The sequence below is a fragment of the Rhinopithecus bieti genome, unplaced genomic scaffold (assembly GCF_001698545.2).
Source record: "Rhinopithecus bieti isolate Rb0 unplaced genomic scaffold, ASM169854v2 scaffold_32008, whole genome shotgun sequence".
Classification (NCBI taxonomy): Eukaryota; Metazoa; Chordata; class Mammalia; order Primates; family Cercopithecidae; genus Rhinopithecus; species Rhinopithecus bieti.
Genome location: NW_016814433.1, coordinates 810,777 through 827,569, shown reverse-complemented (window position 1 = coordinate 827,569; position 16,793 = coordinate 810,777). Strand labels below are relative to the sequence as shown.

The 16,793-nt window shown below is 41.0% G+C and overlaps 1 protein-coding gene across 3 annotated transcripts in view; it reads left to right on the top strand.

Annotated features, from left to right (window-relative positions):
- NUP88 (nucleoporin 88) overlaps positions 1–16,793 on the top strand; it is a 36,680-nt gene that overhangs the window by 7,408 nt on the left and 12,479 nt on the right. For all 3 annotated transcript variants that reach the window (XM_017850514.1, XM_017850512.1, XM_017850513.1), the window contains exons 3-8: positions 115–240; positions 3,504–3,590; positions 5,351–5,527; positions 9,279–9,465; positions 10,258–10,405; positions 14,822–14,920. In XM_017850514.1, coding sequence (XP_017706003.1) covers positions 115–240; positions 3,504–3,590; positions 5,351–5,527; positions 9,279–9,465; positions 10,258–10,405; positions 14,822–14,920 — 824 coding nt within the window. The remainder of the gene's footprint in view (positions 1–114; positions 241–3,503; positions 3,591–5,350; positions 5,528–9,278; positions 9,466–10,257; positions 10,406–14,821; positions 14,921–16,793) is intronic.

The following is a 16,793-nucleotide window of genomic DNA, read 5'->3' as shown; positions in this document are numbered from 1 at the left end:
CACTCTAGCCTGGACAACAAGAGAGAAACTCCATCTCAAAAAAAAAAAGTTCCTTTAGAAGATTTTCATCAAAGTTGTATAAAATGTTTTGGAAAATTATTATCTTTATTTTAGTACCACTCCAGTTGCTGAGAGATTTTTCACCAGTTCTACCTCTCTGACTCTAAAGCATGCTGCATGGTATCCAAGTGAAATACTGGATCCCCACATAGTGCTGTTAACATCAGACAACGTAATAAGGTAAATTTTATTTTTCTCTCTCTTGAAGCCTTGCCAGTGGGAAAGCTCTGTTTCTGTTTGCCAATTAACAGCTCAACATAGAACAAAGTGAGTCATTGAATGAGTCTGCTTTTATTTGATGGCTGTTGTAACCCATTCTCAATCGTAAGAATTACCTAACTGACCTAACTTACATGCCTTACTTACCAGTTCCTTCTCAACTAGTCTTCCTGCCTCCAAGTATCTCCTTTCCTAATCTGACACATTAGAATAATCTTTCCAAAACTTTCATCATGTCACCCTTTTGGTGATAATGTAGCATAAAAGAAAGAGAATATAAGTATAAATTGAGAGATTTGAATTCTTGTCCCACCTCCTCTTCTGTTATCTTTGAGATCTTGAGCTTCTTTTTAGGGATGGGGGTGGCTCAGTTTCCAATCTTTTAAGTTGAGCAGGTTTGATTCAATAGTTTCTAAAGCCTCTTCCAAGCTTTGCACTCTATGATTAAATGCCCTAATGCTATGTAGATTTCTACTATATTATCAGTTAACTTTCTAAATCGTTAATTGGGAGGACTCAGCAGAAGTACAGATACCTTCAGTTTTATTTTTCTTAATCACTGCTTTTAACTGTGCTCTACTAAATCTTCCTTCACTGCTGAACGGCTCGCCCCTTAATGGTGTCTTATACAGATCCCCATAGCTTTCTTGTTACTTCTAGTTATGAAAACAGTGTGTCCAGTTTAAAACTCTGATCTTGGCCAGTTGTAGTGGCTCACACCTGTAATCCCAGCATTTTGGGAGGTTGAGGTGGGAGGATCACTTGAGCCCGTGAGTTTGAGACCAATGTGGGCAACACAGATCCTGTCTCTGCAGAAAAATTAGCTGGGCATAATGGCATGTGCCGGTAGTCCTAGCTACTCAGGAGACCGAGGTAGGAAGATTGCTTGAGCCCAGGAGTTTGAGGCTGCAGTGAGCCATGATCATACCACTGGGTAACAGAGTGAAACCCTGTCTAAAGAAAATAAAAATTTCAAAAGCTATTTGATCTCAAATCTATTTCACAACTATGTCCTGGCCCTTTTGTAGGTCAGACCTGTGTTTCGTGGGATCAGAAGCGATTGGAGAGTGTGCGGTCTGCTCTTTCACTCTTCCTCTTATGCCAGCTCTTTGGAGCATAGGGTGAAGTGTAAGGAATGGGCTGCCTCCTCCTTCTTCCAAATCTAACTCCTTCAGCGTAGGGTAGGGGAGTGGGATAGGTGAGGTAGAGATCTTACCAAACTGGTAGCCTGTGAGTGATGGGGAAGTATGCCTGATCTTGTTTTAATCTCATTCCATCTGTCACCAGTGAACTCTGTTGATGTGGTAGTCTCTGCATAGACGGTATGTTTGTGTGTGTGTGTGTGTGTGTGTGTGTGTGTGTGTGTGTGTGGAGAGCAGTGTTGAACTTCCAGCTCTCCCCATCACTGAGGAGCTCTGGCTCCCATTGGCTCCTGTCAGTTCTCTATGCCCTGAATCCTCTCTCAAGATGGGGTACAGTATACCTTATCTGCAGGGTGTATATTCCAAGACCCCCCAGTGAATGCCTGAAACTGTAGATGGTACTGAACGTGATATGTGTGTATTGCTATGTTTTTTCGATCTAATAACTGAGACAGCTACTAAGTGACTAAGGGGCATTCAGCTAGGAGATGCACCAGTCTCCCTTGTTACAGGTACCTCCACATCTGGCGCTTTCCTAGACCCTTCCCTGCCCACCCATTTGGCTTTGGAGTTCAGGGCAGAGAAAGAGGGTAGAGAAAATCTTCCCATCACAAACATTATACTGTACTCCGAAGGACTCTTTGACATCCTCTCTTCTTAGTCTTCCTTTTATATCCTATGATGGAAAAGGAGATGGTGGGAAGATAGCATAAGTACAATTCTTAAGCCCCAAAGGAAGTATCTGGCCCCAAATATTGAAGGTTCTTTTTTAAAATATGTGGTACTTAACACTTCTGTTTTCCTAAGCTTTGGAGATTTTGGGCAATTTCAGAGCAAAAGGAAATTTTCACCGAATGCCCTGTTGCACTTTCTTTTTCTTTAACTGTTCCCCAATTCAACATTATTGTCTAGTATTTATGTGTATTTTCAAGTTAGTAATGCTTGTAGGAACCTAGGAAGACTGTAATAAATGTGTATTCAAATGGATCAAATTATCATTAAAAACATGTATTAACTACTTAATGTGGCATTTTATTGATATTGGAAGAAACCAAGTTTAAAAATTCTTAGTGGAGTCAGACAAAATAAGTGATTGTAAGGGACATTGGATTTCTAAAATGACATTATTGGCCTTTTGAAAATTCTTTCCCATTTTCACGGTAGCCTTATATGCTGTGAAATATAGGTTACTTTACATTAAAATAATTTTGATTAAAAAAATTCAGTATTATACTTTCCCTTGAGAAAATAGAGATGATATGATATTGGGTTTGTTTGTTTGGTTCTTTTTTTTTTGAAATGGAGTCTCACTCTGTCACCCAAGCTGGAGTGTAGTGGCATGATCTTGGCTCACTCCAGCCTCCAGCTCTCTGCAACCTCCACCTCCCAGATTCAAGCGATTCTCCTGCCTCGGCCTCCCGAGCAGCTGGGATTACAGGTGTGCGCCACCACGCCCAAATATTTTTTGTATTTTTAGTAGAGACAGGGTTTCACCATGTTGGCCAGACTGATCACAAACTCCTGACCTCAAGTGATCCGCCCACCTCAGCCTCCCAAAGTGCTAGGATTATAGGTGTGAGCCACTGTGCCCGGCCGATACTGGGTTTTTATAAAACAAACACATAAATAGATTTGCAGGCTAAATGTCACTCACTCTGTCAGCCAGTTGGCATATAAAGAATAAGATACGGTTCTTTCTCTGGTGGGATTTGGCGTCTAATAGGCAGAGATAGATGTGTGTAGTTGAAGGAAAACTGGCAAGCTTAGGGGCAGTAGTGAGGTGACAAGGTGAGTATAGCTGAGGGCTCAGGACGGAAGTGACAGGTGCAATGGTATGGAATAGGCTGTTAAAGAATATTGGTAAGGATAGAGAACATTTCTTCAGGTCCCAGTGAAACCTCCCTCATGTGGTTAAAGAATAAATGAAGTAGACTACTTTGCAACAGCAAGATTTTTGCGAAGAAATAGTTGTGATAAGTGGTAGGAAAATTCTCAAGAACTGACTAGATGGAGAAGAAAGTGCAGTTTTGGGAAACGAAAAGAGAATTTTAAGTGCTGGTTTTCTTCTCTTTTGGTTGCTAGAATTTACTCGCTACGTGAGCCCCAGACACCCACTAAGGTGATTATACTTTCAGAAGCCGAAGAGGAAAGCCTAGTACTCAATAAAGGGTAAGTTTTTATTTGAGTCATAAAATTGTTTTTTAAATTAGCTTATTGGGATTATAAATGCGATTTTAACGGATTGCAAGGTTTTTCAGAGGTGACTAGCATGCTTTTGGTAATATGAGAAGTAAGTGTATTTTTAGTAGAAACAGGGTTTCGTCGTGTTGGCCAGGCTGGTCTGGAACTCCTGGGCTCAAGTGATCCTGCTCGTCTCAGCCTCCCAAAGTGCTGGAATTACAGGCCTGAGCCACCATTCATTTCTGTATCACCTTTCTATGTGATAAAGAAACTAAGATAATATCTTGCATTGATGTTTGCTCTCTCAACTATATGAAATTGTGATTTCATTTGAACCGTATTTATTAACCTTGTATTGAACTAGAATCTTCCTGAATAACTGCACTAAATTTTAAATGTAAAAACAGCATGGTTTTATGATTAGTCTTCTTGATATAATGTATATTTGCTGTAGAAAATTGAGAAAAATAGATCAAAGTATTAGGAAGAAATTGAAAATCTTTTGTAATCTCCTATAGCTATAGCCTGTTTCAATACAGCAGCCAAAGTTTAATCAGGTAATTCTACTTTAATCTACAGTTTAATCAGATCAGTTTAATCAGATCATTCTACTTCCCTGCTCTCCACACCCCATTGATTTCCCAGAATCTTTACCTATAAAGGTTCCACAGGTATGCCACCTGATTGCCTTTCCAGCTTCATTCCTCCCTCTGTGCCCTGGCTCTCGGCCCCAGGCACCTTGGCCTCCTTGCCATTCCACAGACATTAAGCACTTCGGCCTTAGAGCGTTTGCTCTCCACCTTGACTGCTCCTTCCCTAGTTAACCACAGACTTGCTTTCTTACTTCTTTCAGATCTTCGCTCATATGTCTTATCAGAGTCTTTCCCATACCAACTAGTGTAAAGTAGCACCTCCATCAGTACCCTCTTACCCTGCTTGATTTTCATGATATTTTCTGAGTTTATGTTCCATCTTTATTTCTTTTTGTGGTATGTCTCTCTCTAGAGGGCAGGGCATTTGTTTAATTCACTGACATATTCCCAGACCCTAGAAAAGACCTGGCACAGAGTAAGTGCTTTGAAATTACTTGTAGAACTTACGGATCCTGCTGCTCTGAGACAACTGTTGATGTTTTCATGTGTTTTCCTGTTTCCTTTTTGCATTTGTGTGTATGTATATATTTTTGCTATTTGTATATCTGTGTATTTAAACTATTTAAGATGAGAGTAGAACCGAATAATTTTATGGCCAGCTTTTTTCACTTAATTTCGTGAGTTTTTTTTTTTTTTTCTTTTGAGATGGAGTCTCATTCTGTCACTCAGGCTGGAGTGCAGTGGCATGATCTCGGCTCACTGCAACCTTCGCCTCCCAGGTTCAAGTGATTCTGCCTCGGCTTCCCAAGTAGCTGGGATTACAGGTGCCCACCACCACCCCAGCTAATTTTGTATTTTAGTAGAGATGGGGTTTCACCATGTTGGCCAGGCTGGTCTCGAACTCCTGACCTCAGGTGATCCGCCCGCCTCAGCCTCCCAAATTGCTGGGATTACAGGCATGAGCCACAGCACCCAGCTGAGAATGTTTAAATGTTAACCTTCTTCATAATCATTTTTTGTCTTTTCAATCCATTGCCTACAAATGCTATACATACCTACCTCCTATTATTATTTTGTGTTTTTGTTTTGTTTTGTTTTTTCTTTTTATTTTTTGTTGTCTTTGTTTTAACAAGTTGGTTTTACATCTCTTTCCAGAAGGGCATATACCGCATCTCTAGGAGAGACAGCAGTGGCATTTGACTTTGGGCCATTGGCAGCAGTCCCAAAGACTCTATTTGGACAAAAAGGCAAAGATGAAGTAGTGGCATACCCACTGTACATCTTATATGAGAATGGAGAGACTTTCCTGACATATATCAGTCTGTTACACAGGTGAGTTGAGGTGGTCACCCACCTGAAATGAAAACTCAGCTTGGGCTCCAGTAGAGATCGTTGAGGCTGGACTTGGGAGCCATGTTTTTGAGTCTGTGGAAATGTTGCAGCCTTCCGATGCTTGGCTTGCATATTTTTGAGAAAGAGTTAGTACAGGTCATTTGACCTCTCATTTCTTCATGTTATTTGGGTAAGTTCTATAGAATTCTTGGATAATCACTTAATGATAGGCCTGGATTTGTGTTCACAAATTCGGGTTATCTGAACAAGTGCTTATGGTGTTTATCTTATATGAACAAGACACCACGTAGACATGGTAATCTGGTATCTCATGTCGCTGTTGTGGGGAGAAAGATACATACACATGAAAAAATACTATCTGTACCACAGTATTGGTACACAGACAGTCCGAACCAGAGGAAGGGGAGGTCATTCTGACTGCGAGGTTGGGGAAGTTGTGGAGAAGGAGCGATGCCGCGTGTGACTTAAAGGGCTCGTTCAGGGTTAAATGAAGTATCAAGGAAGGGTGAGACCGTCTCTGTCAAGGGCAGCATAAAGTAGAGTCTGAAGATAAGCAAGTGCAAGTGTCATTCAAGCTTCATTTATTAGACATTCTGGGCTAGAGCTGAGGATTCATGTAGGGAGCATTGAGTGGTAGAGCTAGAAGTATCTGTCCCGAGAAAATTTGCTGGCCTTAAAAATACCTCGTTAAAGCGTGAGTGTGGATTTTTTTTTCTGTAGGAATAGGGTAGTAGGAAGCCAGTGATGGTTTCTGAGCAGAAGGACAAAACAATTGGTTAGGAAAGGGACTGGGACAGAGACTTTTAAAGAAGCTTTTGCAAAATTGAGCTTATAATTTATGAGAGTTTGAACTTGGGTGGTAGTAGAACAGAGAGAAAAATGAAACACAGTAGATAGCAACAAAGGAAGGATAAATAAGACTTAATTGCTGTTTGGATAAGGGAGTATACCATGAACAGAAACAGGTCAGTAAAGGCAGCTAATTGGGGGAGAAGCTTTATTTTTAAATAAATCAGTGTAAGATAGTATTGGACCAATAAAATGGAAATATTCCATGGACAGTTGGAAATACAGGATGATGAGAGACAAGAAGAATTAAAATAGAGGTATGAGAATCATCTGTCATGGTGAGAGAGTCCATACAGGAGAAGAATTTGAGGGAAAACTGCAGAGGCGTAAGGCTAAGGGCTGAGCATTAGAGTTTATTCGCTTATAAATCGACTTAACCTACTTATTCAGGGCCCACTGTGTGGCAGAAGATGGAAATACAAGATTGAAGGCAACATTCCTACCATGTGGTTCCTTATCTATCAGAAGGACATACCACTAAACCAGTACTATAGTACAGTGTCATGTGCTCAGGGCATCACCGGGTTCTTCAGGAGTGTGATGGAGTAAATGAGTAGGCCTGCTGATGTTGGAAGACTTCGAGGAAATGCTGTTACAACAGCTTGGACTTGAAGGATTCACTAGACAGAGTCGGAAGTGGGTACAGAAGAGAGTATGCAAAACCATAAAGATAGGAAAGATGAAAGAGCTTGACAGGTTACAGAATGGTGAGGATTCACTATTGAGTGCATTCGCCTTGCAGAAATGTTCTCTGCCTTTCCACACATGAGCTCAGGAGGATTTTGTGGTAACATTAGTACCTTCCCTTACCCCTTCTCCTCTTACTGCTGAGCCCTTATTTGTCCAAACCATGATCTGCCTAGTAACCTTAGCCCAAAACCCAAAAGTTATCTTCATCCTTATATTTGATCAGTCCCAAATTTCTATGGATTTTGTGATTAAAATTTTTTGGAAGTATACACCAAGCTTGTCCAACCCACGGACTGTGCGCAGCCCAGGACAGCCTTGAATGCAGCCCAACACTTCGTAAACTTTCTTAGAACGTTATGAGATTTGTTTGCGATTTTCTTTTCTTTCTTTTTTTTTTTTTAAAAAGCTCATCACCTGTTGTTAGTGTATTTTCTGTGTGGCCCAAAACAATTTCCAGTGTGACCCAGGGAAGCCAAAAGATTGGGCGCCCCTGGTTATACACCCTTCTCTCCATTCCTTTGTCCCTGCTTCAGAACTTCATCATCTGCCTAGGTTATTTTCTTTTTTTTTTTTTTTTTTTTTTTTGATGGAGTCTCGCTCTGCTGCCCAGGCTGGAGTGCAGTGGCCAGATCTCAGCTCACTGCAAGCTCCGCCTCCCGGGTTTACGCCATTCTCCTGCCTCAGCCTCCCGAGTAGCTGGGACTACAGGCGCCCGCCACCTCGCCCGGCTAGTTTTTTGATTTTTAGTAGAGACGGGGTTTCACCGTGTTAGCCAGGATGGTCTCGATCTCCTGACCTCGTGATCCGCCCGCCTCGGCCTCCCAAAGTGCTGGGATTACAGGCTTGAGCCACCGCGCCCGGCCCTATTTTCTTAAGTAGTTTCCCCAGATCCCATTTTGGACCCTTCCATGTCTTCCTCCCTAATACCAGACTGATTTGTAAAGTGAAGCTCCATTACTTGATTTAAACCTCTAGTGATATACTGTTACCCAGCAGACTGAATAGTTTAACATGGCATCCAAGATGATGTACTTTTTAAGCCAGTCCTGGATGTCTGTCTAGCTGTTTTGCCATTGCCTTAGACCTTATACTTTGCCTCCTATCATACTAAATAAGTTTTCTTCTTCTTAGTTCCTTGTCTTTCATGCTTCCAGGACTTTGCATAAGCTGCTCAACAACCCCCTTCCTAGAAATCATTCTTTCTCCATTTTTCTTATTTATTTTTGATAGCTTTCTTCATTATCTTTGTATCTTTTTGTCATTCCTTTGTACACCATAAATCCTTCTGTTGTTGCACTTATCACATGGTATACGAATTCTGGTTAAATGTCTGCCTCATCAGCTAAACAGTCATTCACTGGGAGAATCATCTAGCACTCAATAGTAAGTATTTGTCAAATCAGATTTAGTATAGGGATCCAAAGCCTTGAAGAGAAGCTACATTTCAGAAGAAAGGATTTGGTAGTCTTGGAATATAGATGGTAGTTAAAACGAGGCATAGTTTAGTAAGCTCTCATTTAAGTGTGTATTTTGAAAAAAGTCAAAACATACAACAGAATCCTGGAGAACAATATTTAAGAGAAAGAAATTAGAAAAGGACATTAGAAAATTGTCTTTAAAGAGGTAGGAAGAGAGAACTACAAGAAAGAATTGTTATAGCTGTTAAGGATATTGAGTAGCAGTAATTGTTAACCAATGATAAATGCAGCAGAAGGTTAAGTGCCTTTTGGATTTAGCAAATCTTACAGGTGACCTTTGCCACAGTAGCTTCAATGGAGTGGTGAAAGCATAAACCATAGCAAATTTAGGGCAAGGGTTTCCAGCCTCTGTACTATTGACATTTTGGTCTGAATTACTGTTTTAGAGGTGCTGTGCTGTAGGGGAGTGTTTAGCAGCCTCTAGCCTCTAACCACTAGATGCCAATACCTCCCCGCACGTTGTGGCAACCAGTTGTGACAAGCCAAAATGTCTTCAGACATTGCCAGTGTCCTCTAGGGCAAAATTGTCTCTGGTTGAGAAACACCAGGGCAGTAGAATCTGAGTGGGAAAGTGAGAAGGTGGAGTATTGGGAATATCCTACATTTATAATGAGAGTATGATAGCTGGAGGAAAACAAAGTCAAAGAATGGTTTTATGGGGTGAGCATGCTTATTGTCAACATTTCCCAAACATGTTTTTACTCCTTCTTTAGCCCTGGAAATATTGGAAAGCTGTTGGGTCCGTTGCCCATGCATCCTGCGGCTGAAGATAACTATGGTTATGATGCTTGTGCTATCCTCTGCTTACCCTGTGTCCCCAATATCTTAGTGATCGCCACTGAATCAGGAATGCTGTATCACTGTGTTGTGCTAGAAGGGGAAGAAGAAGATGACCAAGCAGTAAGTGCAGGCTGCTGTGGGTGTTTGTGTCTTCAACACCTGGCACACTTCCTGACCCAATATGGATGCTTAATATATGAGAAGGAATTTTAACTTATTTATGGAACTTCTGATATTTTGGAAATTAAACAGTTAAAAAAGTAGCTGAGGCAGTCTTAGCAATCTAAGTGGAAAGAAGTTAGAAGGTTGCCCAACTTAACTTGGTCCACCAGTCTGCATGTTACTTTCTGATCTCTATATTGCAATCTTCAGGGACAGATACAAAGAGCCTTGAATCACTGAATCAGCTTTTTTCACAAACATCTTCTTAAAGGAAGAGAGATGTTTTCTCTTCAGAATAACAGTGCAGTGCACTGTTAGGATAGAGGTGGAATTAAGAATTTGAAAGCACTGTTTGACCCAGCTTCTTTTTTTTTTTTCTGAGATGGAGTTTCGCTCTTGGTGCCCAGGCTGGAGTGCAGTGGCATGATCTCAGCTCACTACTACCTCTGCTTCCCGGGTTCAAGCGATTCTCTTGCCTCAGCCTCCCGAGTAGCTGAGATTACAGGCACCCACCACCATGCCTGGCTACTTTTTTTTTATTTTTAGCAGAGACAGGGTTTCACTATATTGGCCAGGCTGATCTCGAACTCCTGACCTCAGATGATCCACCCACCTCGGCCTCCCAAAGTGCTGGGGATTACAGGCATTAACAATCGCACCCGGCCCTGACCCAGCTTTTTGCCTGTTTTTAATTGTGTACATTTTCAAATTAACATGCAAGATCAACATTACAACACTTTTTTTTTACAGTCAGAAAAGTCCTGGGATTCCAGGATTGACCTCATTCCTTCTCTGTATGTGTTTGAATGTGTTGAGTTGGAGCTTGCTTTGAAACTGGCATCTGGAGAGGATGACCCTTTTGATTCTGACTTTTCTTGTCCAATCAAACTTCATAGAGGTAAGCTCTTCAATAAATGTAGTGCTTTTTTCCCATGATTTTTAGACTAAGACTATCATAGACTGTTCCTATGTCATGTATTTGTTCTGTGGTTCCAGCCTTTAAAAAGTTGACTGGTTTTTTTAGCCTTTTAGTCACTATAGTACACTTTTTGTCTAAGGCAGACTGAGCAGATTTCCAAGTTTTAAAATAGTGGTCTTTGGTCCAGATCACCCGGATTCCTAATAGTGAGTTTTTCCTGGTCCTATCAAAAGTAGAACTACCATGTTATTCAGTAGTTCCACTACTGGGTATGTCAAAAGGGAAGGAAATAATAGGTTGAAGAGATACCTGCACTCCCACTGCAGTGTTATTCACAATAGCTAAGATGCTGAATCAACCTGTGTCCATCCACAGACCAAATGGATTTTTCTTGTTGTTGTTGTTGTTGTTGTTGTTGAGATGGTGTCTGGCTCTATCAGCCAGACTGGAGTTTAGTGGCGCAATCTCGACTCACTGCAACCTCCCCCTCCCAGGTTCAAGCTTTTGCCTCAGCCTCCCAAGTAGCTGGATTACAGGTATCCACAACCATGCCTGGCTAATTTTTGTATTTTATTTTATTTTATTTATTCATTTATTTTGAGACAGAGTCTCGCTCTGTTGCCCAGGCTGAAGTGCAATAGCGCGATCTCGGCTCACTGGAACCTCCGCCTCCCGGGTTCAAGCAATTCTTCTGCCTCGGCCTCCCTAGTAGCTGGGATTACAGGCGTGTGCCATCACGCCCTGCTAATTTTTGTATTTTTAGTAGAGACAGGGTCTCATCATATGGGCCAGGCTGGTGACCTCGTGATCCGCCCACCTCGACCTCCCAAAGTGCTGGGATTCCAGGCGTGAGCCACCACGCCTGACAATTTTTGTATTTTTAGTAGAGGTGGGGTTTCACCGTGTTGGCCAGGCTGGTCAAACTCCTGACCTCAAGCAGTCCACCTGCCTCAGCCTTCCAAAAGTGCTGGGATAACAGATGTGAGCCACCACGCGCCCAGCCCCAAATGGATTTTTAAAATTTGGTGTATATACACGGTGGAATACCATTTGGCTTTTGTGTGTATGTGTGTATGATAATGATCTCACTGTGTCACCTAGGCTGGAGTACAGTGGTGTGATCTTGGCTCACTGCAACCTTCGCCCCCCCAGGCTCGAACAATCCTCCCACCTCAGCCTCCGGAGGCTGGGAGTAGCTGGGACTACACGCCTGATTTTTGTATTTTTGGTAGATACGGGATTTTGCCATGTCATCCAAGCTCAAACTCCTGAGCTCAAGTGATGCTCCCACCTCGGCCTCTCAAAGTGCTGGTCCACAGGTGTGAACCACCATGCCTAGCCCTATTTGGCTTTAAAAAAGGATGGAATCGTGTCATTCACTGCAGCACAGGAGGATTTCAATCTTGTAGCAATTTGACCTACTCTCCTTACAGTTCTTGTTAGCCAGTTTGCCTAGTTTTGGTAATAATGGCCTCAACTCTATACTAAAGTATAGCCAAAACATTTAAGGGGGCAGAATTCCTTACATAACAAACCAGCAAAGAGCGTACATTGAGTTTGTCTAATTAAGGTATTTTGAGATTTATGTTGTCTAAGAATTTTATAGATGAGGAAACAGACCAAATGAAGTAAAGTGACAGAAACTAATTGGTTTCCTCATATAGATACATATATCTTTGGGAAATCTTAAGTGTAGATGTAGACATTTTGTTCTTGGGTTTTGTTTTGTTTTGTTTGTTTGTTTTCAAGATGGAGTTTTGCTCCTGTTGCCCAAGCTGGAGTGCAATGGCATGATCTCGGCTCACTTCAACCTCCGCCCTCCAGGTTCAAGCGATTCTCCTGCCTCAGCCTCCCAAGTAGCTGGGATTACAGGAATGCGCCACCACACCTGGCTAATTTTTGTATTTTTAGTACAGATGGGGTTTCACCATCGTGGTCAGGCTGGTCTCGAACTCCTTATCTGTCCACCTTGGCCTCCCACGATGCTAGGATTTTAGGCATAAGCCACCATGCCCAGCCTTTTCTTGGTTCTTCTAATGAGAATAACATTTTCATACGTGAAAATAAGAAATTTTTTACTTGTTCATAATTGTGCTGAACAAGGCATATTATAATCACTGAGGCACACCAGATTTCTTAGTAACAAAGTGAAATGGCTACAGTATAACATAGGGTGGTGTCTAACAGATTTCCTGTTAACTAAATGTTGGCTCTTTTTAGTAATCAATTTGTTTTACACCCCAGTACTAAGATTTTTCTGTTGATGTTAGCACTACAGGTTTTGAAAAGTCATTTTAACAATGTTAGATTTGATGAGATGATTTGAGCCTTAAGTCTTAAAATATGGGCAAATGAAAAAATTTTCAATACTTTATTCAAACAGATCGATGATTCCCATAGACGAAGGTTTTTTAAACTTTTATAGTAGAATGCTGTTTTCTAAGATGTTTTATGGAACCTCAATGTATAAGACAGAAAAATAATATATCAGCTTTAGAACATTAATATAGGATAAAGTCACTAATCATAAAGTGAGACTGTTAAAGGAAAATTTAATGTAGGGGTTTTATGGGTTATTGTGCCATTTAATCAGCTTTAATATATACCTTATCTCTGTATTTTGTTTTTACTTTAATAACATTATTATTTTGCTTGTTTGTTTGAGACAGAGTTTCGCTCTTGTTGCCCAGGCTGCAGTGCAGTGGTGCAATCTCAGCTCACCGCAACCTCCACCTCCCAGGTTCGAGCAATTCTCCTGCCTCAGCCTCCCAAGTAGCTGGGATTGCAGGTGTGAGCCACCACACCTGGCTAATTTTGTATTTTTAGTAGAGACGGGCTTTCTCCATGTTGGTCAGGGTGGTCTTGAACTCCTGACCTTAGGCGATCCGCCCACCTCAGCCTCCCAAAGGGCTGGGATTACAGGCGTGAGCCACCACACCCGGCCAGTAACATTATTATTAATATTAATAAAAAAAACGAGTTACAGAGATAAATATACATAATAATAAGTATTCAATAGCTTATCTTTTAGTCTCAGGATTGTCTTACTGATACTGGGGCTCAAAGGAGGTACAGAAATTTTTGTTTCAAAACCACTTAATTAAAATTGTATAACAGCTACTCATACTTCTTAGTTATAAATGATTGTCAAACAAAAAGAGCATCCCAAACTGAAAATAACCTTTAAAACTATCTGTCAGTCAACATTATGAAGACATACTAAACTTCACTTCTCATTTCACACCTTACTACACTGATAGAACTGTTCCCTGAGCCGTTGTGTTAAAGTCTTTTGTGATACCTATGCTATAGGAGTGCATTTGCTTCAACAATTTTATTTAAGTCGATGTATGCAAGCATAGGTTTTCTACAGAGCTGCCATTTTAACCACCATTCTTTTGAAGAACTAAATAAATGCACAGAGAAAAGCACAAACAAGTTACTTAACAGCAAGTATTTATGTTTTGGTGAACCTCTTGTGTTCATATTTAGAAAATAACATTCAGATTGTGTTTTTTTATCTTTTTTTTTTTTTGAGACGGAGTTTTACTCTGTCGCCCAGGCTGGATTGCAGTGGTGCAATCTCGGTTCTCTCACTGCAACTTCCGCCTCCCGGGTTCAAGCAATTCTCCTGCCTCAGCCTCCCGAGTAGCTGGAATTATAGGCGGCTGCCACCACACCCGGCTAATTTTTGTATTTTTAGTAGAGACGGGTTTTCACCATGTTGGTCAGGCTGGTCTCGAACTCCTGACTTCGTGATCCACCCACCTCAGCCTCCCAAAGTGCTGGGATTACAGACGTGAGCCACTATGCCCAGCCATTTTTTATACTTTTCAGAATACAGGCATACCTCCTCATTTTATTGTGGTTCACAGATAGTGCTTCTTTTTTTTTTTTTTTTAAACAAATGAAAGCTGCAGCAGCCCTGCATCAAGCAAGGCTATCAGCACCATTTTCACACAGCATATGCTCATTTTGTCTGCGTCAGCATTTTTTAGCAATAAAAAGTGGTTAAGGTGTGTACATATTTTTGGATGTAACGCTGTTACGTACCTACTAGTATAAACATAACTTTCTGCATAGTGTAAACACAACTTTCATATATACTGGGAGACCAAATGATTTGTGTGACTCACTTTATTTCTATATTCACTTTATTGCAATGGTCTGGAACCAAACCCACAGTATCTCTGAGGTATATCTGTTCTTAAATATATTCGAAATTTGAATTCAAATTTTAAAATTTTCAAAACCCCTAACAATAGGAAAGCCTTTTATAAAACCTTCCATCAACAAATGTGTTTGTAGGCTACTGTGGGGTAGCCAACAAATTTGAGGTAAATTTTTTTAGTTATCCAATGGCTACTTTTGTATCATTAATCATTCCATTTGCAGATCCCAAGTGTCCTTCAAGATATCACTGTACTCATGAAGCTGGTGTACATAGTGTTGGGCTAACATGGATTCATAAACTTCACAAATTTCTTGGATCAGGTGAGTTTACTAACTCTCTGCACTTTTAATAGATTTCAGAGGAAAAATAGATTTAATAGATTTCAGAAAAGTAGTTTGGAATAGAAAAATGGTAGAGAAAATCAGTGAAACCGAAAGGTTCTTTGAAAAGATCAACAACATTTGACAAGCCTTAAGCTAGACTAACTATACTCAGGAATAAAAGCAGGGGTATTACTATTGACCTTACAGAAATAAAAGATAATAAGGGAATATTATGAGCAAAATGTACGCCATTACATAATCTAGATGGGATGGACAAATTTCAAGAAAAAAATACCAAAACTGACTCAATCAAGGTCTGGAAGAATTTGCTTTAAAAAGAAAAAAAGACCGGACGCGGTGGCTCATGCCTGCAATCCCAGCACTTTGGGAGGCCAAGTGGCGGATCACGAGGTCAGGAGATCGAGACCATCCTGACTAACATGGTGTCTAGGTGGGAGTGCAGTGGTGCGGTCATAGGTTGCTGCAGTCTCGAACTCCTGGGCTCAAGCAGTGCTCCTGCCTCAGCCCCCAAAGTATCTGGGACTACAAGAGTAAGCCACCATGCCTGGCTAATTTTTGTGTCTTTTGTAGAGATGGGGTTTCACTGTGTTGCCCAGGCTGGTCTCAAACTCATGAGCTCAAATGATCCACCTGCCTCAGCCTCCCAAAGTGCTAGGGTTACAGGTGTGATCCACCGCACCCGGCCATCAAAATTTAAAACTTTCTTTTCCTTCAAGGATACTGTTACAAAAGGGGAAACAGCCCACAAAATGGGAGAAAATATTTGTGTGATAATGAACTCGTATGGAGAACAATATAAAGAACCCTTAGCATTGAATACAGTTGGGCAAATAGCATATCTGTAAAAAGATATACAACATCATTAGTCATTATGGAAATAAGATACCACAAAACCACAATGTGGTATCATGTCATATCCACTAGTATAGCTAAAATGAAAAAGATGGACATTAACATGTGTTGAGAATGTAGAAAAAAATGGGGACCTTTATACAGTGCTTATAGAAATGTAAAATGGTACGGTCACTTTGGATAACAATCTGGCAGTTCCTCAAATGATTACTGATTTACCACATACCTGATAGTTCCAGTCCTGAGTATATTTCCAAGAGAAATGAAGACCTGTATCCACACAAATACTGCTACATGAGTGTTCATAGCAGCATTATTCATCATAGCCCAAAAGCCACATACCCAAGTGTCCATAAGCTGATGAATGGATAGATAAAATGTGGTATGTCTATACAACAGAATATTATTCAACAATAAAAAGGAATGAAGTACTGATACATGCTACAATATGGATGAACTGTGAACAGATGCTAAGTGAAAGAAGCCAGTCACAAACAACTGTGTGGCTGTTTATATAAGATGTCCAGAATAGACAAATCTACAGAGACAGAAAGTAGATTAGTTGCCTGGGTCTGGAAAGTTTGGTAGAAACTGAGGAGTGATTGCTAATGGTTATGTGGATTTCTTTTGGGAAAATGAAAATATTCTAAATTGTTATGATAGGCATACAATTTTTTTGTTTGTTTGTTTTTTGTTTTTTCTTTTGAGAAGGAGTTTCACTCTTTTTGCCCAGGGTGTGGTGCAAGAGCATGATCTCGGCTCACTGTATCCTCCGCTTCCTGGGTTCAAGCGATTTTCCTGCCTCAGCCTCCCGAGTGGCGGGGACTACAGGTGCCCGTCACCACGTCCAGCTAATTTTTTGTGTTTTTGGTAGAGACAGTGTCTCGCCATGTTGGCCAGGCTGGTCTTAAACTCCTGACCTCAGGTGATCCACCCACCTCGGCCTCTCAAAGTGCTGGGGATTACAGGCGTGAGCCACTGCACCCAGCCAGGCATA